A 24,840-nucleotide genomic window follows, 5' to 3' on the forward strand; every position below is an offset into this window, starting at 1 on the left:
TACATTACAACAAAAAGCCAGTTAGGAAATAAAAAATTAGCCAAGCATTACAAATTTTACCAAATGCCAAATATTCCTCTTACCTTGTCAAGTTGCTCTATGTGAATATAATGTAGTGTGTTACTAGTTGTCTAAAATTTAAAAAAAAGATAACTTGTTAACAGTCATTGAATATTCCAGCTTCCCCTGTACAACTACTAGACCAATCAGAAAATCAGGATGCCATCCTAAAGTGAAGTTTAAATGAATGCTCCTAAACTCAATAAAACTTTTATAATCTCCAAAAATATTTACTTCATATGGGCATATCTCTCGAAACCAGCATCACCAAAATATGAAACATATGAGGGGGTACCCCCTCAAAAAACTGTGTTCAACATCACAACAGTTTCTGTGGCATTTTTCCCGAGTAGGAAACAAAGTTTCATAGCCACACACTGTTCTCTTAAATCAGCGATCACAAAAAACAAGGTTCAAGTAAAATGGCTTTTATGAGGAAAAAAAAAATCACTCTGGCCAGAGAGAGAACCTTCCCAGGTGATGCCATGGAGTGCACTAACTCTAAGCAACTTGCTTGATGCTCGCCTAGGGTGGGAAATGCAACTAAGCAACCTTTGCCCAACCCAACAAGATTCCAGGGTTTTTTTTGGCTATCCCCTCATATAGTTAGGCACATTTTTATCATTCCTTGTTCGTTTTCAATCCATCACTGACTCAATCCCTACGACCTTTGTATTTATAACAAAGAAAAGAAATAAAATGGTTTCTCTATAAATACAGGTGAAAGCTGTTTTCAAAGAGCCATTAGCCTAAAAAGCGATGGTGATTTTATATAATAGTGAAAGAGAAAAGGAGCTTATTCACCACATTAACTATAAACTAAATTGAATTCTGCTACTTCCCCAAATAATTTAACCAGATAATTTAAATATTTCGGTTTTTTTTCAATAAGCAAAAATCTGGTTCTTAAAAGATATTATTCAGCCCTACCCAGAGTATCACATATATGGGCAAGTTTTGCAAATTGAGGCTGTAGAGAATTCACAAATCAAAGGAGTACTCCACAAAGGGGAGTAATTCACTTGTAAGAGCCCCGAGCATATGCCAGGCCCAAACCTATTAGATCTGGACACGGAATGAACACTTGCTCTTAAGAAGCTACTAGAATTAGTGGGGGTGTGTGTAGAAGGGCAGAGAAGCTAAAAAATATAGCTCATTAAATAGGAGTCCTAAAAAAATTCAAACCCACTTATAGAATACAAACCCTGTCAGAACAAGCCTGAAAAAGACAACTCACCCTTTTCTCGATTTTGACCTCAGCCCCAGGGTCTGCATAGAACTCAAAGTGTAGTGTAGTTGCACTAGGTGGGTATTTCTGTATATAAAGCACATGAAAGAATCAGATACAGAGCCTTCAAGTTATTATAGATAATGTAGGTGTCATAGAAAGCCATCAAACCTGTTTCAAAAGACTCAGTTATCAGGCATCAAAGAACAAAAAAAAAAAATCCTATCATTGTGAATGAGGGGAGTCTGGAGTGGAGACCCAAAGCCCATCTGTAGGCAACTGGACGTCCCCTTAAAGAAGGGTTGTGGGGAAGAGACGAGCTACCCAGGGTGCAGTATAGCACCAATAAAACATACAACTTTCCTCTAGTTCTTTAATGCTAACACTCCCACACTATCATGATCCCAATTCTACCTTACAAATCCGGCTAGGACAGAGCATGGACATGGGTACAGATCAGAGCTGGAACCACAGGAAATCCCTCAGGAATAATAATGATAATAGTCATACCAGGAGGGTAAGTTGGGGGAGAAAGGGGAAACTGATCACAATCATCTACCTATAACCCTGGGGGAAGGACAACAGAAAAGTGGACAAACGGAGACATCTGACAGTGGAAAAATTCATAATTTATAAATTATCAAGGGTTTGGGAGGGAAGGAGGTCTAAAAATGAGGAGCTGATACCAAGCGTTCAAGTAGAAAGCAAATATTTTGAAAATACTGATGGCAATAAATGCACAAATGTGCTTGACACAATGTGTGTATGTATAGCTTGGGATAAGAGTTGTACGAGCTCCCAATACAATGATTTCAAACAAACAAAAAAAGAGATTACAAATTAGGCAGAAAAAGGAAGGGGATGGGACCAGATATAAAGAAACACAAAAAGAGAAGCATGTAATTAAAAAGAAATAGTACTCAAATTTTTCATTTGAATTTGAACACAGAGCCAGGTGTGATGAATATGAAACCATTATTTCTCCTAGATAACTACAAAAGCTCTCAAATTACTTTGTCGCCTTACTCTTAACACTTACAGTGCATTTTGTATTTAATAATTTCTGCTTTACTTGAAACCCTTCAATGGCATCACATTGCATCTACAAGAAAATATAAATTTGACCCACAGAATCCTAAACAATCTGAGTTTTGTAAATTTCCTAGACCTTGTGCCATGCTTCCTTCCATGTAGAACACTTCAGCTGTAAACTTCCAATACAACCATGTCTAGATAATTTAAGAGATCCAACATTTTAATAAACATTGGAAGAATCATTCTTGTGTATATGTATTGTAAACCTAATATAGCAAAATAAAGTGGTAGAAATCCTCTAGTCGAATAAAAAGTAACCAGAGGAAAACAAGAAAAAGCACACAGGACACTTTAAATTCTCAATTACCCCTATGGTAGAACTGTTCTCCATGAAGCGATTACCACATCATGCCATAAAGTTCAGCACTCCAAAAATTACAGAGGAAGAATGCATGTGAGCATACTTTCTGGGATCTTATATTCACTTTCAAACTCATTCAATAGATGCAATTCCCTACCAAAGAGTTGGGCTAGATTAAGACGGATAAAGCATATAGACTGATTTTCTGAGATTCTTCATCTACCATGGATGGCTGATCTATTTCTTGACTGTTACCTAGGGTGTGTTACATGTTAATGGAGCTCAGGCTCAACAAATGCCCTCCATCTAGCACAGCGATTCTCAACCTGTGGGCTGCGACCCCTTGGGGGGGGGGGAAGGTGGAACGACCCTTTCACGGGAGTTGCCTAAGAAAACACATATTTCCGATGGTCTTAGGAACTGAGATACTGTTCCTCTATCCATGTCCAGCCGGGTCCACCCACATACAGATACGCCCACATGAGTACCCGGTGTGAAGACTGTTACCCATGCTACACCATGCTTCAAGATATTTCACTGATTTGTAATTAGAAAGAAATATTTCACAATATAGAATTACATGTAGTTTTGTGATTAATCACTATGCTATAATTATGTTCAATTTGTAACAATGAAAATCCACCCTGCATATCAGATATTTGCATTACCACTCTACTCATAACTAGCAAAATGACAAGTTAAGGAGTAGCAATGAAAATAATTTTATGGTTGGAGAGCACCACAACATGAGCAACTCCAATAAAGGGTTGTGGCATTAGGAAGGTTGAGGACCACTGATCTAGCATATGTCCTTTATAAAATAAGGCTCAGGAAGACTGTAGATCTGTAGTATCTAGATCTGCCAAGACATTCATACCCCAATGAGGTACTTACCATCATATGCAAGTCTCTGCAACATTCTGCAAGTCCAAAACCATTCTCTTTTCCACCCCAGCTCTTGGAAAAGGAAAAAGAAAATGTTAAGAAAGGGTTAATGGTAACCTTGTGCACAAATTTGACTTAATGTATATACTCATGTATAAGCTGAAGTTTTCAGCACATTTTAAATGCAGTTTTTGTGGTAAAATTAGGCACCTTGGCTGTTCTTTGGGTCGCCTTATACTAGAGTATATATGTGGTAATGGGTGGATATCTAAAGAACAAAGTTAAATACTTGTGGGGTAAATAAAGTCATATAGTAGTATCTCCCACAAAGGCATAAAATTATGAGCTAGCCCAAATTACTATGAATACATTGAATATGCCAGTATATTCAAGAATATCTGTGTAGTATTTCACAGCTTATTACAAAATATCTTGCTTTGTGTTTCCAAATGTAATTATTTTAAAATAAGTACAATTGTATAACCAATCACCCAATATAGTAGAACAAGTACATGGACTTATATTATAATTCAAGGAAAAAATGGTCTATCCACAAAGGTGCTTTCTCCAATGACCCAAATTTCACTTCCCTGGGGAGATGCTGTACAGAGGCTTTAAAAAAAATAATCATGAAAAGTGTAATGAAAAGAAATGGAATTTTCCCATGAGATTTTCCAAACCCCCTCAAATTAAGGACATAAACAATTGTCACTCATTGATTTCTACATGCCCGAAGATATACTTATCAACATATTAATATCCCTCAACGGATCTTAATTACTGAAGTTCTGACATTGTTTTTTATTCCACAAGATGGAATCGTGTACTCACTGTAGCCCCTCTCTTTTTGACATAATCTGGGCTGCAAAGCAGATTGTCTAATTAGTACTGTAACTTGGTATAAACAAAGTCTAATCCCCTGTCAACAAGTACTAGTCGTATGTACAAAATGTCCGCTTTTCAACTTAAAATTATGAGGCATGCAAAATGACAAGAAAACAGCTATTACTTGGCATGTATGGGTCCCCAATTTCGCATAAAATGCACAACCTTTCTATACATTAATTCACCAAAAACAAATTTCACTTTGATAATCTATTCCAGCTCGTAAGTAGAAAGCCTCATCTTTCTCCTATGGAGCGGCTGCTGGTTTTGAACTGCTGACCAAGCGGTTAAAGGACCAAGGCATAAACTACTTCACCATTAGTGGCCAAATCACTTCTAGATAACATATAATGTCCAATACAATACAAAGAATACTTTGCTAGTCCGCTTAGTCTTTTGGCCACTTAATTGCACCCCTCCCACCCCAGTGCCAGGTCAGTCTATAGTTGATTAAGTTTGTAGATGGTGGGAATTAACAGTATGGACCATACAAGAAAGAAGAAATGAACAGAAACTGCTCCTCTGAGGAACTAAACAAAGTGGATTTATTAAACAAAGACTTTGAACCTAACATTTTTATTATAAACATGTTCAAAGACTTAAAAGAGAGGAAAAATACTGAACAAAGACTAAGAAATCTGAGAAACATCATGTATAACCTATATATGTATTCCAGATGTTTCTATACTTTATGGAAGTCCCAGAGAGTAGCAAGGGGGCAGAATGACTACTCAATAAAGAATAGGGGAAAAAAATTCCAAAATACAAGATATGAACCTATATTTAAATTCAATATCATTGAGCTCGAGAGAATAAAGTAAAGGATTATCTAACATAAGACATTCTTGCTCAAATCACTGAAATGAAAAACAAAAGTATCAATTATTCTATTTCTGAAAAAACTATTCTTAAAAAATTATGGAGAAAATGATGTATTCTCAGAAAAAAGTTGAGTTCATTACTTACTCTAAAGGAAACTGAGAGCCCATGAGGATGAAATTAACATTAGAAAGTAACTCACAACCTCATTAATAAACTACATAATGAAATCACAAAATTAGAAAAGCTAGTACTAATTAACTTTGCTATCTTTTCTCCCACCATGTTTTCAAAGACAAATACATAAAATAACAACTATAAATCTATGTTGATGGGCACACATTGTATGCAAATATAATTTGTGACAATAACATAAGGACTGGAACTATGTAAGAGCAAAGATTTTATACATTATTGAAAATAAATTACTAGCTCAAAAAGCAGTTAGGTGTTACTACCGTATATACTGATGTATGTGCTGAAAAACTGGTGTTCGGCTTATACACGGGTCAGTGGTACCCCAGCGAGGTGTAATACCCCAGTGAGGTGTAATATCTCGCGGGTGATTGCCATTCCTCTGCTGTTCGTTCAAAGCCCCTCTGACACTGCAGGGCTTTGAATGTTTGTTTACTCACATCTAATCAATCAGAGCTGTCCTATGACTTGGACGGCTCCAATTCGCAGAAGTACCCATAGTGATTCACTTACTCCGGCAGCTGAACTGGTAAGGATGTGTGTCTGTGCCTGCGCTCCGTCCCTCCCCTCTGGTCTCTGTGTTAATTCACATCCTGCATTTCCCATCCTGCTTACACTCGAGTCAATCAGTTTTTCAGGTTTCCCAGGTAATAATTAGGTACCTCAGCTTATACTTGGGTCGGCTTAGATTCGAGTATTATTTGTAGTTCTAAGGGCAATCACCAAGAAAACAACCCAACAAAAGATAAATAGAAGACGTTGGTAACAAAAAAACCAATTACACACAACCCAAACTCAGTAGAGACCTTATAAGACAGGTAGAACTACCCCTGTGATTTTCGGAGACTAATCATTTATAGGCATAGAAAATCCTTTTATTTCCCCCAATGGAGCAGCTGGTGGTTTCGAACTGCAGACCTTGCAGATCAAAGCTCGTGCTACTACACCACCAGGGCTCCTGATGCCCGAGGGGGTTTTCAAAATGGGAATTCTTTGTGTACCAAAGTTTAGTTATCCATTCCTTTCCATCTTGTTACTGTAAACAGTACTATGACAAGCATCAGTGTGAATGTATCTCTGATCTTTGTTATAGCTTATATACCCAGCTAGGACATGGATTTCTATTCCCAGTTAAGGTAATGCACATTTCTACAGTTCAATCAGCTGTGCATAAGGGTATCTCTCCACACCCTTGTCATTATTTGTTATTTTGTTTTTAAAACTTCCCTGTCAATGCCCAGCTTAGAGCGTTATCTCATTAGTGTTTTGAATTGCATCTCAGGTAGTTAGTGATTGTGAGCCTTTCATGTTTGTTGGTTGCCTGGATGTCATCTTTGGTGAACTGTCTGTGTTATCTATTTTTAAACTGGATTCTTCATCTCTTTCATGCTAAGATATAGTAATTTTTTTATAGAGATTAGATCAGCAATTCTCAACCTGTGAGTCATGACTCCTTTGGGGGCTAAACAACCCTTTCACAGGGCATCGCCCAATTCATAAGTGGCAAAATTATAGTTATAAAGTAGCAACGAAAATAATTTTATGATTTATAATACATGAGGAACTGTATTACAGGGTCCCAGCATTAGGAAGATTGAGAACCACTGGATTAGACCTTTGTATGTTTTATCAACTGTCAATTACTCCCACCCCCTATTTTGTTTTTACTCTATTGATGCGCACTAGCATCTACTTTTAAAGCAAGTTTCAATAATTGTTTTGTCTTATGCTTTGGGTTTTTTGTTGTGCTTTGTATAGCATGCTTATGCCCCCTATTAGGGCCCTTACATTTGTACCTATTTTCTCATTTGATGATTTTTAAGTCCTATAATTTGTTTAAATTTTTAAACCCATCCTGAATTCATTTTTGTATATAGGGAAAGGTATGGGCGTGGTTCCATTCTTCTGGAAATGCAAACCCAATTTTGTCAGTGACTTTTGTTGAAGTGACTAATTTTTTGGGGGGAGGGGGATGGGGCATTTTGTCTACAAGTAGATGGATTTGTGTTCTCTAATGACCCTTCCTTTGTGGCCTAATAGATGGTCTAAAAAATGTCCCATGTATACTAGAAAATAATATATATTGTACTTTTGTCAGTGGAGTGTTCTGTACACTTCTTGGTGGTCAAGTTGATTATGTTTACACCTTTGTTCTTAAGTATCCTACTATTACAGTAATCTTGTCTATAACTTCCTTCAACTCTTTAGTTGGAAACTTTCAAGGTCTGTCATAGGATTCACATGTTTCTTCTGACTGTCGTATTCTTCAATTCTTTTAACACTTTTGTATTGCTCGTCTTTGGTAAAGGATTTTGTCTCAATGTCTATTCTAGCATAAATTAATATTACTATTCTTGCTTCCTCACTTCAAGAGTTTCAGTGGAATATAACTCACATATCCAATCAATAGTTCAATCATATCGAGCTATATAATCACAATCCATTTTAGACCATTTTCATAATTGTATTCAGTTATTAGCTCCCACTTTTGAAATATTTTTATTACATTGGTGTACTTTTTCCATTCCTTGGTAATCATTTTTTGTCTTTGTGCATGCATAAGGTGTTTTTTAAAGGCTATCTCTTGATTAATGCATCCATCCCATCAATTTACATTCAGTATCCTTATTTATATATGTGTATGTGTTGATTTTTAAAAATGATATTAATAGTGTCTTTATTCATTATAAATTTCTGAGCCAGGCTCCTTGTATTTTTAGACTGTGTCCTTTTATAGTTTTTGCAGATTTTTAAAAACACATTGATATTTTCATGTCTAAATTTTTGATGTCTTTCCATTTGTTTTGAGGCTATCTTATTTTCCTTCCTTAATTACGAGGCACTTGTCTTATGCTTATTTACTAAACACCTAGCACATACCTGACATTTTAAGGTTCATAAATGCTATTTTCAGATCCCTGTATTTTATTATAATACCAAAGCATTAAGTACATAATGTAAGAGAAATTAAAAAACATTGCTACCCAAAATCACAGAAACCATCATTAAGCAAAAATATAAAATGCAAACCTACTGTCGCTAACATATCCTACACCTAGGTCTACCAGGATGACTTAGAAAGTTACTGGAAACCTCCATTAATTTTTTAATCTCAGTTTTCTACAAACTTTTGGAAGTCCTTCATATGCATTTCTGAATCTAGTGATTCTAAAATTCTAAACCTTTCCTGAAGAATTCTGTGCTTTTCAACTTAAACCATATCAAAATGACAGTTTTGGCATCCTTGACAGATTTTTGTTTTCTTTGTTGCTGCAAGAAAAAGTATTAAAGGGGAAAATAAAAGCTAGAGTGATTGAGAAAGGACTTTTAAAAAAATCATTTGACTGGGGACTCTTACAGCTCTTAAAACATTGCATACATCAATTGTATGAAGCATATTTGTACATGTTGCAATTATCGCTTCCAAAACATTTTCCACTAGAGCTCTTGGTATAAGCTCCCCCCCTCATGAATCCTTGATCAATTAACTGTATATAGTTATTATTATTTCATATCTTACACTGTCCGTTGTCTCCCTTCACCCACATTTATAATATTCATCCCCCTGGTGTCAGGGATGGGCTATATATCAAATCTTGTGAAATAAGACTTCTCAAAGAAATTCTCATAGGACAGCCCTTTCTACCCACAAACTATGAGCAGATACACTGTCACGATGAAAAATAAATCCTCAGTACAGTCTTTTTCTCACTGATACACTTTTCATTTTCTCAAAATTTCATCCCAAAGAAGCCCTATTTCCTTTAAGAAAATCTATCAAGATTTAACTTGAGTAAAAAACAAAACCCAAAACCAGTTGCCAAGTTCTCTGCCTTGAATTAAACTGGTCCAGGAACACCCCTCAGAAAGCACTCTTTTAATTGGGCCCTTTTGTAAAGGCACCCTATGGAGAACAAGACAATTGTTTTACTGAGAGAATTTTGTCTGTAGCCACCCATTAATCACAGAGCACAAAAGATTAAAGTAAAGTGCCTCAGACAGCCAAACAGGCCTAGTCGCTATGAGTTCGATAATGCCTTGGGATGCTTAATAATTCAGGGAAAGATTAGATGCTTACAATTAATGATTTATTATAAACAGAAATGTCATAAACAGCATACCATTTATCCACATTATATAGTTTCATTGCCCTAAAAGTTCCCTGGCCTCCTCCCTTCCTCCGACCTCCTGGCACACATACATCAAGCTCTATGGCTTTGCCGTTCCCAGATTGTTATATAATATAGGAATCATAGTGCATTATGGTAACTTTTTCAAAGTGACTTCTTTCAATTAGTAATAACCAGTTAAGCTGCACCCCTTTTTTTGGCGGGTGGGAGTAGCTTTTCACGGGTAGCCACATCATTTTTTATTGATATAGACACTTCACTGGATGGACATAGCATAATTTTATCACACTCACTCAGTCCCATTTTGGGCTGTTTTTCGTCCACTTTTACACATTTATCTAATGGGTTACTTCTGCACCATCTTCATGTTCTTTAATAATGTATGAATGTGCCTTATAAAATTGATGTATGTATACGCATGGCTTGTGATAAGAGTTGTATGAGCCCCTAATAAAATGTTTAAAAAAATGTATGAATGAGCCCATGGTTGTGGCTATCGTGTCAATCTCATAGAGAACTGGCCTTCATTTTGCTGATCCTCTACCAAACATGAGAAACTTACTATGAAGTATTCTTTCCCAATGACATGTCTAAAATAAGCAAGTCATGCTACCCTTGCTTTTAAGGAGTATCTCAATTTATGTTTCTAAGGCAGTTGTTCTTTCATCTGGTAGTCCAGTTTATCCGACAACACAATTCATAGGTATGAATTAGTTTCTTCTTTATCCTAGATAGATTTTTATTATTTAAAAATTTTAATAAATCATTTTAACGCGGGCTGTTACAAAAATCAATTGTATCAAGGACATTTGTGTATATGTTGCCATCATTTCCAAAACATTTTTCTACCTGAGTCCTTGGTAACAGCTCATTTTTCTCCCTCCCAATGTGTGCTTCTTTTTCCACTGTCAAGCTATTAATTGCCTATGAGGTGGTTGAAAAGATCAAGATTTCAAACAGGCACCCCAGTCAAAGTAACATCTTTGCTTTTTAACACTTTATATTGTGATGATGTTCCATTTCTTTATGAAGTATAATTCCCATAGAAGGATTTAGTTCTTTCACATCATCAGTAAATTATTGCACTGAGTGCTATTCCTTTAATTGTTCCCTTGTGTACACTGCAAATATTTTCTAGCATATTTTAAATGGCCTCCCAGTTAATTTAAGAATCCCTTTTCCAGAGGACCTGATGCAAAGGGCTTAAATGGAAAGCAAATACTTTGAAAATGATTAGGGCAAAGAATGTGTGGATGTGCTTTATACAATTGATGCATGTATATGTATGGATTGTGATAAAGAGTTGTATGAGACCCTAATAAAAATGTTAAAAAAAAAGAATCCCTTTTCCATATAAGATTATGTGAACACTGTGAAGAAAAGGCCAAAATGTTTTCTTTCAAGAGTAAATTATTCTAAAAGCATTTATTTATGAGACCCTCCTTTCCTCACAAATTGAAGCTCAACACGAGGCTATTTAATTCAGATACATTACTGTATTCCTTTGCCAATTACAAAACACTCCTAAATTACCCTTGCTGTATATTTTGTCATCTGGTACCAAATATATTGTCACTCATTAGCAATAATTTCGTAGGTACTGTTTTACATTTTCACTGTCCAATTTATACGTTTCAGACACTTCACTAATGCTAACTAACTTGCTACATCCCACCCTCAATGTATCCTGAATAATACAACCTGTTATAGGCACTCTTTTGCTGTCACCAGACACTTGTATAGTTAAACACTTGTATTACTCAAGTCAATTTGTCAGTTGTACATAATTATGTAATTTAAACACTATGTAAACCAAGAAAACTAAAAAGGGAATTATGATTTTCATCTGAATATTCTATAAACACTAAAAACCAAGCTGATAAAATAGAAATGTATCAGATTAGGGAAAACACATTATGGGGTAAATTACAAAAATTAAAGTTCTGCATTTAGATTCCTTTATAAGTACCCTTAGGAACCCTGGTAGTGCAGTGATCATGAGAAAGGTAGGAAAGAAAGATTTAAGTGGGTGTCAGAAGAGACTCTAAAATTTGCTCTTAATAATAGAGTAGCTAACGCATGTGGAAGAAATGATGAAGTCAAAGAGCTGAACAGAAAATTTCTAAGACAAAGCCAAATATTATTAATGAAATGTACAAAGACCTAGAGTTAGAAAAACCAAAAATGAACAAGCTCAGCATATTTTAAACTGGCAGAATCCAAGAAAAAAAAATTTGAAGCCTCAAGTACCAAAATACTGAATAATCCAGGAAGCATCAAAAGAAGATGGAAAGAATAGTCAATATACCAAAAAGAACTAGACAACATTCTATTTCATGAGAAAGCATGTAACCAAAAGCAAATGGCCCTAAAGGAAGAAGTTTAAGCTACCCTGACTACTGGTATATACAATCTATATACATTTCCTAGCTTCCAAGTCATTTACTAGGTATTTCATTAGTGTGCTCAATTTCATAAAACGCCTTTGAAGCAAATATTGATTATGTACCCCACCGCTCCTTTTAAACTATTCCATGGGGATTCAATGCATGAGAAAATGGACAAAGAAAAATTGAAACAAGAAACAGGGAGGAAGTGAGATAAGTGATGACACATTGAGGGGCTTGCAACACATACATTGAAAAATTCACCAAATTCAATTAGATCAATTAGCTTAGGAATTTCAATCCATCTTGACAGTGTGAGAAACATCAATCAAAAGGAAATACAGGCTTGATTTTTTGTGCTCTTTCACTCCTCAATCATGACTCACCTCTGCCAAATGTTGCAACCGGGTTAGCAGTGGGGTTCTCTTGTCAGATCCAAGGCGTGTGATATAATTTGATCTTTTGCTGAATACATACAGAAGGTTAAGTACAGCCAAAACCACTTGCATATCAGAGGAAGCCAATAAAGTTGTCAAATGCTACAGAAAAAGAAAAGACAAGTTTATGGTATCAGGCACACTTGGTCTTGAAAACTTACTTATAAGCCAAGGGGTTTATTATAATCTTACAGCCTGTCAGAATGTCTAATAGAAGAAATATAAACAGCAGTTAAAAATTATATAGGAAGAAACTGATAACAAAAGAGAAATGTGACAGACAACCATGGAGCTCAAGAATTTAGAAATGTTAAGGCTTCTTTTAGTCTGTAAAGATTGGAAGGTAATGTTAATTTTATGCTCTTTCAATGTCCTTCATGACAAATATAAAATTGGAACTCTCGGGGGACCAGGGGGAAGGGCGGAGTGGGGAGGGAGGGGGAAAAAAAGGGAAACCGAGCTGATTCCAGGAACCCGGGAGGAAGGTGAATTTTGAAAATGACAAGTGCAACGAATGTATAGGGGTGCTTTGCTCAATTGATGTATGTACGGATTGTGATAAGAGTTGTATGAGCCCCAATAAAAAGATTAATTAATTTTAAAAAGAATTTTGAATAACAATAAAAAGCTTGAATTAAAAAAATTGGAATTTACTAAAACACAGGATCTTTATGATATAGCCAAAAACATCAATAGCTATTACCTGTTATGTAAACTATAACTATTATAGTATGTGCTCAAAAATTACCTGACAGTGATTATGTTTGGCATGCTAATACAATTATAAAAAATTTACAAATATATTGAAGTACTCAAGTCAGGGTTAAAATCAATGTAATTAAACTATAAACTAACCTAGGAATCTTTTAATTTCTGATTATCCAAAAGACCATGGACTTCCTCTCAAAAAGAATCTCTTTCATTTTCATGGCCTACTAAAATCTCTGTCTGCCTAGGTCATTATAGTTCACTTATCCCATTATTTTTACCAAATCATTTTCTTTCTATGTCTTTGTTCTGATACTATTTTCTCAGTTTTTCCTTACTGAAGAATTTGGAAAACTGACATATGATTTTTTTAAAATCTAAAGCTAGAACAAAAGAGTTTTGTATGTTTTTTACTCATTCAGAAGCGTGCTGACTCCCATGCATACTTTATTCTTTAAGGACATAAAGAAAGCTACTAATGTTTATTTTGGGAAGAAGGGGAGAAGGGACTGTAGAGTGGTACACAGATTTGGAAGCACATTAATGTCATGAAAATCAAACCATTTTTAATAATGCTTAAGGTAAGGATTTGAACCAAAATTAATTCTTCAAAATTCCCTGGAATACTTGCAATATGTCTATTATTATCTTTCATTCATTTTCTAAGTCTAAAAAGGCAGGGTGAAGAAGATAGTGAAGAACTTTCCAAACAATCCTGTGAAAAATTTATCTATAGATGTAAAATATTACACATCATTGTGACTTCCTGAAAAAAAAAAAAACACCTCAACTCCATAATGAAAAGTCAGTCATCAGAAAGAAGTATCAATTCTAGTTAATAACAGATCAAATGCTTGTTAACTCCCCTACCTCTATGGAACTGTACAAATGCCGGGAAAAGCTGTATTCAATGAGCAACGCTGTGAAGTTCAACACAGCCAAGAGAAGCATTTTCAGCTGCTCTCTTTCTGGCCTATCACACACGAGCATCCAGGACATATTCTCCACTGTCTGTCCAGCATCTGCCAAAATTCCATCGAAACGATCCAACAAATCCACCCAGTGATATAACTCGCACTGAAAGGGAGAAAATGAAAACTTAGGTGCCTTTTGACCAAGCTTTTTTGCAATAGACTGCTTACTGAGAACAAGACCTAGAGGAGGCCACTTCCCCCATCTTCACGTCTGTTCAACTCCTAACCAGTACAGAAACCCAAACAGAAAGATCACACTCTGAGCTCCATGGACCTTAATTCATTGCGAGACCTAGCAAGATAAAATATGGTTAACACTAGATAAATACCTGAAAACTTGTATTTCAGTATTGTATTCAGAAAAATAATTCTAACTACATCCTGAGTTCTACAAACATTTCCATTGGGACCTATTTGATCAGTAAAGTCCATCTTTCTTTAGTTATCTAAAGAAAAAAGCTTTACTCTACAAGGTAAAATCAAACTAATAGTTTAAGATTCTTTGTCATTGTGCTATTATTTCCATTCTGGTAAAAATACTTTCATAATATTTTCTTTAAAAATTTCCTTGGAAACAACCATTCAGACTGAAAGCCATTGGTACATCAAGTATACAAGATGCTTATTACATGATTATTAAATTAGTCTACCCCTGAGGTTTCTCTCTCCATATCAGAGCATATAAAATTTCATACTAATCTAGTGAATTGTCTTTTAGGAGGATGGAGTTATAAGAATATGAATAATTCTAATAGACTTTCATTTGAGTAACATTTAATGAATATTCACATACCTTCCCAATATTCCATGTTTTGATCTGCTGTAGTTCCAAAAGGAGTTGCTCATCATTACAAACTTTGAGTTTGTCTATTAAGGCTCTGCAGTCTGCAGGCTGAGGAAAACAGAGCAGTTACTTACAAAGAGTGCTTTGAGTTATGAAAAGAAATGGAAAGATGGAGAATGGGAAAAAATAGCGTAAGACCCACATATATAAAGTACTTCACAAAAAACTAAACTTGAAATCTCATAAAATATTTTATAGCCCAATAATCTGTGCAGTTTTTTTAAGCCATGAATAAATCTGTATTATTAGGCAAAATATTTGAAAGGGCAGAGTATAAATGAAGGAAATAACTTAAATATCTTTTAAATTAAAGGCTCTATCACAGATAAAAGTTCATCAGAACTGATGGAATCAGAGGAATACTGCAAAGCCTTAATGAATTCACAATTAAAGGTACAGGTAGGTGTTAGCTATGTTTCTATGCAACATTAATGAGGGTCAAGAGCATCTGAACTTTGTAAAAGTAGGACTCCGTCCTTATTTGGGATCCCCAATTAGATTTCTATACATAGCAATACTCTTATATTGATGGAGAAGCCTATTTTCAGGTTAATAAGGAGTAAATTAAGAGTTTATAGTCAATGTTCTGAAAGTGAAGAGTGGCGGCAAGGAACGAGGCCTGGGATCTAAGCCTTCTACCAATGAATGCCACAGGGAGAAGTGTAAAACTTGTTCTTCTATTTCTGTAAAGGAAATAGAACCAAGAAACCTATTGCCATCAAGTTGACTGACTCAGAGCAATTCCACAGGACAGAGTAGAACTGCCCCACTGGGTTTCTAAAACAGAAACGTTACAGAAGCAAACAGCTTCATCTTTCTTCTATGGAGGGGTTGTGGGTTCAAACTGCTGACCGTATCACCATCAGGCCTCCTCCTTAAAAACAGTATAGTATCCTGAAAATGAGCCTGGATTTGAAACCAAAAAATCTGGGCTCAATTTTTAGCTTCATGCTGCTTGATGTTAAACCCAACCTTTCCATTAGTTTTCTTACCACAAAAATAGTAACTACCTCAGAGATGCAAAGCTCCCATCTCTTTATGGTACCTACATGAACCACTTACCCCACATTAATAGGAGCTATAATATTGAGGCAACATACTATTTTTAAAAAGGCTGGGCGTTAGAATTAGGTCGCCGTAAGTTGGAACTGGCTTCATGACAGTCAGTTTGGTTTGGGATAAGTGCTCAGTTACGGGTGCCTCTTTCCGTCTGAAATGTATCATCTTCTGAAAATAGAAATACCACCACCTATATATTTAGCAATGCCATTAAGGTTAACCCCAAGGAGCTCTGATTCCTTGGAGGCCATGTGGATTACTGGCCATGTGAACTGTTGGCTGTAGCCAAGTTCATTGTCATACCAGGGAATAAGCTTGACAAAGGGGTCATTGGGGTCAATGCCAGCCCCAGCATCAAAGGTGGAAGAGTTGGGAGCACTGTTAAAGTCCCAGGCCCCCGCCTGGATGCCTTTTAGGGAATCATCAGACACCTTCACCACCTTGATGTCATCATACTGGGCAGCTTTCTCTGGGCAACAGGTCAGATCCACAACTGACATAACTAGGGACGGAAACACAGAAGCCCATGCTAGTAAGTTTCCTATTCAGCTCAAGGATAACCTTGCCCATAACCATGGTAGTACCAGTAGATAGGAGGAGGATGTTCTGGGCAGCCCACAGCCATTGTGCTAAAGTTTCCCCAAGCGGCCATCCACAGTCTTCTGGGTAGAGTAATGGAATTGTGGTTATGAGTACCTCCATAATACCCCACTTGATGTTAATGTGTGTGTGTGGTGTTCCCTGAGCAGCAACTGGAATGAATCAGAAGCCCCGAGGGACACAGCAAAGTAGGGTGTGTAATAGTGGCCTGGTAGTTGCTGAGGCTCACCTCCTGGGACCACCAGCGTCAGCAACAGCACCAGAGGAAGAGAAAGGCTGCCGAGGAGTCTTTGCTCCACCTTGATCACCCAACACACTGAGAATATCCCATCCCTGAGAGAGCCCTCAACCATGTGTGTACCATTAATAAAGCACACTGTACCCATAAATTTTAAAAAGCAAACCAAAGTATCTGTAACTTATATGAAAAATATTCACCATGCCTGATGCTCAGTAAGAATCACATTGACAATGCAATAACAAAATGGAGGGTGAAAGCAGACAAATGTAAAGCCAATAAAGTTTAATATATATATGTATTACATGCGTGTGATATAAATTAGTACTGTGGAATACTTTTCCCTTAAGCTATTTATTTTTTTTCAAGTATTAAACTAACAAAAACTCTCACACTCATTATTGGGAGTATTAATATTTTCCTTGAAGCTAAAAGCCTGGGATCTTGGAATGTACAACCCAATGCTGAGTTAGATCCCACCCAGAGGTACGTCAGAAGATAAGCCTGGCAACCTTATGGCAACCTGTTTATGAAAAGTCACAGCCTTGAAAACCCTACAGTGTTGCTTCTCTGAACACATGGGTCCTCCATGAATGTACTGGTGTTCTATTACCAAAACCTTAGCCATCGAAAACCCTATAAAGAGTACGGTTCTACTGAAATACATAGCCACAACATGAGTTGGAATAAAAATGGCAACATTAATGTTTCTTAACCTCAGAAGTTCGAACTACCTGATAGAATATTGGATGGAAGCTTAAACTTTACTGTCAACCTAAAATCTACTGACATGGCCACTCAATACACAATGTAAAGGTCAAACTGATTAAGAATTAGCAATAAGAAAGCAAAATCACTGGTCTCACATCAAAAGGTGCTACCACTTCCAACTTACAGAGAAAAAAATTGAGAACGATCCTTCAACTAGTCAGCATTTGAATCTATTTTTATCCTTTCACGTGTACCTTATTGTGTTCTAGGAATAGCAGCTAGCTATAAAGAATAGTTTAGGGTTCACTTTCCACATTAATCTTTACTTTTTTAATTAAGGGAAAAATCAAGAAAAGTTAGTTATTGTAATGTCTGTGTGAGTAATGGCACATTTGAAAGATCAGTATGACTAAGCTGATCACAGGAACTTTTTCTGAAATAAAAAGACAGGCAGAGAAAAGTTTTGGATACTTACAGCCTCAGTGGGTGTCTTTTTCAGTTTAGTTCTGTCTACTTTCATGTTTTCGATTATATGCTTTATGATCTGAAAAGAAAAATTTTAAAGATGTTCATATATACACTCATTGATATACACAATACTAAGTTTAAGAGTATGGAAAATACTTGAAAGTAAAAACTCTGGAGCAATGACAATTCAAGAGGCACAACTTTGAAGTACGAAAGGGTATAGAATTTTTTAATATAACTGGCCACCAACACCCATGTTTCATAAGTTTGAAACTAAATTAACTCAAAATGAAAATGCCCACCCTCCCAATTTATTCTTAATGGAAAATAAATGAGCACAATGTAGCTTTTAAAAACATCATTTTATTGGAGGCTCATACAATTCTTATCACAATCCATAAATACATCCATTGTGTCAAGCACATTTGTACATTTGTTGCCATAACCATTCTCAAAACATTTGCTTTCTACTTGAGCCCTTGATATCAGCTCATTTTCACCCTTCCTCCTTGTTGACCCCTCCTTCATGAATCCTTGACAATTCATAATTATTTTGTCATATCTTACACTGTCCGACTTCTCCCTTCACCCACTTTTCTGTTGTCCACCCCCCAGGGAGGTTATGCGTAGATCTTTGTAATCGGTTCCCCCTTTCTACCCCACCTTTCCTCCACCCTCCAGGCATCGCCACTCTCACCACTGATCCTGGAGGGATCATCTGCCCTGGATTCCCTGTGTTTCCAATTCCTATCTGCACCAATGTACATGCTCTGGTCTAGTCGGATTTGTAAGGTAGAATTGGGGTCATGATAGTGGGGAGGGGAAGCATTTAAGTACTAGAAGAAAGTTGTATGTTTCATCGTTGCTACCCTTCACCCTGACTGGCTCGTCTCCTCCCCATGAAAGCACAATGTTTAAAAACACCTCAAGATGGAAAAACTCACAGTAACACTGCAGTGTGTTCTAGAAAACTTTGTAATTCCACCCGTAACTACTTATCTAAACAAAATTGGAATATACACAAATATTCAACCATAAGATTCCATTCTGTGTGAGCATTTATAAAAGTGAAAAATCAAGGCCCCAAAGCCTATAAGTAGGATTGGTTTAAAACAAATCAGGCAATTTTAAATATTATAAAGAACTATGTAGCAAAACACAAAGATGTTCTTGGTAAAAATCAAAGTTTGTTTTAACAATATAGAATTACAGCACAAGCCAATTATAGTAAAACCTGTCCTGTACTATTTCTCTAACCATGCAAGTTTAACCAAGAAGTTAAATCCCATTATATTTTTTAAAAATTTTAACATTAAAAATTTCTAAACAAATACCTGGAAATAATCTACTGTCTTTGTTAGTTAGAAGTGCAACTCTGGGCAGCAAGCAATTTCTTTGTGTAATAAATATGAATTTCTAAACTTAGGCTAAAAGGAGGATCAACTTTGAGATAGATTATCTAAATTATTAAAATGCACAATCTCAGACCCCACCTAAAACTGAAGAATCTAACTGCATTTTAACAAGATCCTTGTTAAAGGTACTAAATCTATTAAGACTTGAGAAGTTCCAGATTAAGAATAAAGGCTCAGAATCAGAAAACACAGGTTAAAATATCTCCTGTATCACCAGAGAACAAATCAACCCTTGTGTGCATGCCTCAGTTTCCAAAACTGTGTAATTGGGGTAAAAAAAACTCCCGCCTATGTCACAAACATCTTCATCATTTATTCAAAGAGCAACGAAAGTAACCTTAAAACACAAATCATCCTATTACTTCTTCATTTAAAACTTTTCAACTATTTCTTCAAGATTATACCCAAACACTGACCATGACTCGCTGGGTCCTAACATGATTTGATCACTGGAATGCCCTCAATCCTTTTCTGGAAAACTGTAATTCCTTTAAGTTCTTGTAAGGTACCGCAAGTTCTTTCTGGACTTTAGGTTTTCACACTGGCTGTTCCCACCAGAAAGTTTTTGACCCACATCTCATTCTTCCCATATCAGGTTCTATTTGAAGAATTAACAATTAAATTGCAATCCAAAGAAGCTTTCCAAAGCCACCCTCCCTAACGCTGGTTTTATGGCTACGTTTCTACTACAGTAGCCTGTTATTCCTTACATAACAAATAATCAAGAAAAGGTATTGGTTGGATTTTCTACAATGTTAACCTCTCAGCACCTATGTAAAAGATTATCCACAATAATCCCCAAACCAAATTCACCGCCACTGAGTTAATTCTAACACAGTGGCACAGTTGCCAAGACTGTAAATCTTTACAGGAGCAGCTTCATCTGTCTTCCACTCAGCAGCTCCAAAAAGCCAGTGGGGGCCATGTTCCCTCTCCTCTGATTTCCCTATTGCCACAGGTAGAGGTTACACAAGACTCCTTCATTCTTCACCTAGTCTTCAACCAACTGTTCCTCCCATGGGACTCTACCTCTATGATGGGCTCAATGCAATGGTCACAAAGAACTCAGCAAACAGTAGGGATACAGCCAATGGCCCACAGTAGCACCTTTCCTCAGGCAGTAGCCAAGTTTCTCTCCAATCCTCAACCTGTCATGTCCTCTGCTTTGTCTCAGAGTCTCAGTGCTGCCCCTCTGTTCTGTCTCATGATCTCCTTTCCTATACCTTTTCTCTGTGTTCATGCATTTGAGTTGGTTCTTATATGCAGATGAACAGATTTGTTTACCTATCAATCTGCAAACAAAGGGCAGTGACTTGGCTCACACCCTCTACACCAATGGTTCTCAACCTTCCTAATGCTGCAACCCTTTAATACAATTCATTTTGTGCTGACCCCCAACCATAAAATTCTTTTCATTGCTACTTCATAACTGTAATTTTGCTAATGTTATGAATCGTAATGCAAATATCTGATATGCAGGATGTATTTTCATTGTTACAAATTGAACATAATTAAAGCCTAGTAATTAATCACAAAACATGTAATTCTATATTGTGAAATATTTCTAATTACAAATCAATGAAATGTCTTGAAGCATGGTGTAGCATATAGGTAACAGTCTTCACACCAGGGTACTCGTTTGTGGGCATATCTGCATGTGGGCGGACCCAGCTGGAGATGATAGAGAAGCGGTGTCTCAGTTCTTAAGACTATTGGAAATAATGTGTTTTCCGATGATCTCAACCCAACAGGTTGAGAACCGTTGCTCTACACTACAGTTCACACCCCTCTACCTTAATCCTATTATCAAATAACTCCCTCCAAAATGGGATTATATGCCACAACCATAAAACCCAGAATTTATAGTACATCACATGAAGGATTAAGGTTAGATGAGCCATTTTAATTGATTTCATCTCAGCAGCCCACAGTCTAAGTCATAGTGTCACAAAAAATTATTTTCCAAATGTTGTTGTTAGGTGCCATAGTGTAATCATACCTGTATGTACAACTAAACAAAACACAGTCTGTTCCTATGCCAACCTCACAATTGTTATGTTTAAACCCACTGTTACAGCTTCCATTTCAATCCATCTTGTCAAACATCTTCCTCTTTTTCCATATGCTAGGTATAGGTATTTTAAACATTTATTTGTAGAATGGAGTTCAGGATAGAAATCTAAATTAAGAATAAAATTTGTGATTGTCAGTTTAGTTGAAGCCATGGGTCTGAAGTTGATCATTTGTAGAAAAGGAAGACTCAGATGCAAATTTGAGGGAATAAAGATAACTTGACAGGCAAGTTACAGTAAGTAGTGGGAACAGAAACCAGTTTGGTTTGAGTAAGGTAATATATCTACACAGATGTCATGTCTAGAACTCTGAAAAAAAGGTTGGCAGTAAAGGGAAGCACAGAATCATGGAGGCCATTTAAAGACAAAGGAAGTAGAGATATTAGTTCATATTATAAGTAAATGTAAATTATCCTGTAAAGAGGAGACAACAGAAAGAACTTAGCCATTAAGAAATCTCAGGATAGGAGACCATACCATTTACCCTTTCACTATTCCATTGCAACATAACAAAAAGGTGGGTTTTGAACAGCACAAATATTTATCCAGAATTTTGAGAAACCTCTCAAAACTTCATTAGGTATCTATATACCTATTACTTCCCTATTGAGAAAATGTCTGCCACCATACAGGGAGCAAATACCTTAAGGGAAAAGAAAGGAAAACTACCAATGGTTGCCTCTAGATGGCATGCTAATAGTTTTATTTAAGCTTCAAAGCCTTTCGGGTCCTTCCAAGTGATAAGTAATTATAGGAAAAAGTACAATCAGTATTTTCATTCACAAATTTTTCTTAAGGAATAAAAATTAGTGGCTCCTGAGCCAAAGGGCACGCACCAAATTAAAAACACTATCATCGAAACATGACCGTGATGCCTGCTGCTAGAATAATAATTATCATTTGGTTAATTATTGGTAATTAAGAGATACTACAAACATGTATGGGGGCAGTAATTAATCAAAATTAGCCTAAATTTTGTATAGAAATCCCAGAAAAGCACCCCAGCAGTTTTTAAGCAAAACCTGAATTTCTGATAGTTCACTGCCAATTTATTGCTGTGAACATTTTAAATTACCATATATATGAGTATAAGCTGAGTTTCCAGTACATTTTAAAAGCTGTTTCTGTAGTAAAATTAGGTGCCTCGTCTGATATTCAGGTCAGCTTATATTCAAGTATATATGGTATCTTCAGGAAAATTCTACTCGTGTATCAATATTATTATTTAATAATTCCCACACTGTTGTGTATCCTTTTTTTTTCAGAATGGGCACAGATAAGATCTCTTTCAGTTGACCAGATAGCTGCCTATCAAAATTTTTGTCAGAAATTACTGTGAACCTCTAGTGCTGCATCAATTTATAGAAACATTTTACTTGGCATTCCAATTCCTTCAGCCTTGGTTTTTGCCAATGCTTTCAGTGCAGCTTGGGTTTCCTCCTTCAATACCACTGGTTCTTGATCATATGCTACCTCCTGAAATGGTTCAAAAGCACCTTGGTAATGCTGTGGGTTAGCTACCCACAGTCTTTTTAGTTTCTGAAACTTAAAGATACATGGGAGCAGCCAGCTTCATCTTTTCTCCCAAGAGGGGCCCTGTAAGTTTGAACTGCTGACCCTGTGACAGCAGTACTTCTCTTTTAGGTACAGTGCCTCTGTATTCTTTTCATTTTCTTTTGATGATTCCTGGGTAATTCAATATTTTGCCCATAGTTCTTCAGTAATTACAACTTGAGGCTTGAATTTCTGTTCAGTTCTTTCAACTTGAGAAATCTCAATTTTTTTCTTCCTTTTTGCCTAACTGCAGGTCTTTGCATTATTCTATTATAATATTCTGCTTTGTGTTCTGGAACTGGCCTTTGCAACCTTCTGTTTAGCTCATTTTCTAAAATGTTCACAGAATGCTAAATTCCAATGTGCCTGAAAGCAATGTCTTAGCAACTCTATTCTTTTTGCTTCCCAACATAGTATTAGAAGTAATGTACCACATCAACTAATGTGCTAAAGCGGTCACCAACTGATTATCAAGCCACTGCCTAGTCTAGCTTCTCATTGTTTACATTAATATCCACCAACACATTTTCTTAGAATCCATTTTTCAACATTAGGCATTATCATCAGATATCATTTACACCCATCTCTGTTCTACAGTTCTATAGTGCATACAGTGATGATATGCACAGCATGCCCTACCACCTCCCACTCCAAAAAACACAAATCACTTTATTCTCAGCCATCTAAAAGATGATTCTCAAGTACCCCGAGGACTACCACCCTAAATTTTACTGAATACCAATAGTAAAATGTAGAAAGAAAGCATGTTTAGAAAAGTCATTTTTCTATCACAAATTTAATTTGCCCTATCCAAAATATCAATCTTTAACCACAAAAGCCTAATCGCTCAATGTCAAAGCAGAAATTACCCACAAAAATAGCTTGCTAGAGTCTTCTGTTTAAATAACTATCCATATCTCAGCCAGCGTGTAAGCTTGCTCTACGTGCTTCTGACCACTGTTGAATAGTTACTGTGCAAAGAAAATAAGGGCAGAGATATCTAGAAGGAATCCGAAACCTCTCATATGGGCTCAGACTATACCCCCTGTAAATCCTCTACTTTGCAGTACTGGGAAGTCACAAATCTGAGTCATCCATTTATTCACAATTATTTAGAAATAAATTAGCATCAGAAGAAATAGCAACAAAATAGGGTTTATCAAAGTTATAGATTACACCAGTTTTTGCCAGTAAAGAGAAAATGGCAACATACCAAAGAGTCTTTAGCATTTTCAGCAAAATATCAAACAGCAATTCTTAAGCATAAGTTATACAAATTAAAGAGGAGAGGATGTCAACTCCCTGCCTATATTATCCTTACACCTTTCCTTATTTGTGGCAGGGCTAGATGCAAAAGACCAATTTGCAACAACAGGTTATTTCCCATTGTACCACATCCAATTTCAAAGTGTTTTCTCAGCCTTGCTCACCACTGATAGAAACGAAACTAACCTTTAAACAAACAATCTTTATTCAAATTTCAAGAAATTGTCCTTATTAGGTGAATTTCATCCACCAGGATCACAGGCAGCATCAGTGAGTTCAGAAAACATGCATCTGTCAGAAATCAAACTACTTAAAAATTATCTTTAAATTCTTAAAAATTCGATCTTAGCTTCTTAACCTGGGCTAATCAAAACTACCTGAGACGTGCCAGTAAAAAGCCATCTTTCCCCCAGGAACAGCTGGTGGGTTCAAACTGATCTTGCAGTGAGCAGCCCAACATATAACCACTGTGCTATCAGGTTTTAAGTTGAACTAATTGCAAGGTCAGC

At 36.3% G+C, this 24,840-nt stretch overlaps 1 protein-coding gene across 13 annotated transcripts in view; it reads right to left on the minus strand.

Moving 5' to 3' along the window:
* The window catches only part of HUWE1 (HECT, UBA and WWE domain containing E3 ubiquitin protein ligase 1), a 146,466-nt gene that overhangs the window by 98,069 nt on the left and 23,557 nt on the right, over positions 1-24,840 (minus strand). For all 13 annotated transcript variants that reach the window (XM_075538663.1, XM_075538664.1, XM_075538670.1 and 10 more), the window contains 7 exons: positions 18,032-18,100; positions 14,898-14,996; positions 14,001-14,207; positions 12,372-12,524; positions 3,579-3,641; positions 1,298-1,375; positions 84-131 (listed from right to left, as the gene is read on the minus strand). In XM_075538663.1, the coding sequence (XP_075394778.1) occupies positions 84-131; positions 1,298-1,375; positions 3,579-3,641; positions 12,372-12,524; positions 14,001-14,207; positions 14,898-14,996; positions 18,032-18,076 (693 nt within the window). In that variant the 5' untranslated portion in view covers positions 18,077-18,100. The remainder of the gene's footprint in view (positions 1-83; positions 132-1,297; positions 1,376-3,578; positions 3,642-12,371; positions 12,525-14,000; positions 14,208-14,897; positions 14,997-18,031; positions 18,101-24,840) is intronic.

Source organism: Tenrec ecaudatus, chromosome X, assembly GCF_050624435.1.
Source record: "Tenrec ecaudatus isolate mTenEca1 chromosome X, mTenEca1.hap1, whole genome shotgun sequence".
NCBI classification, from domain to species: Eukaryota; Metazoa; Chordata; class Mammalia; order Afrosoricida; family Tenrecidae; genus Tenrec; species Tenrec ecaudatus.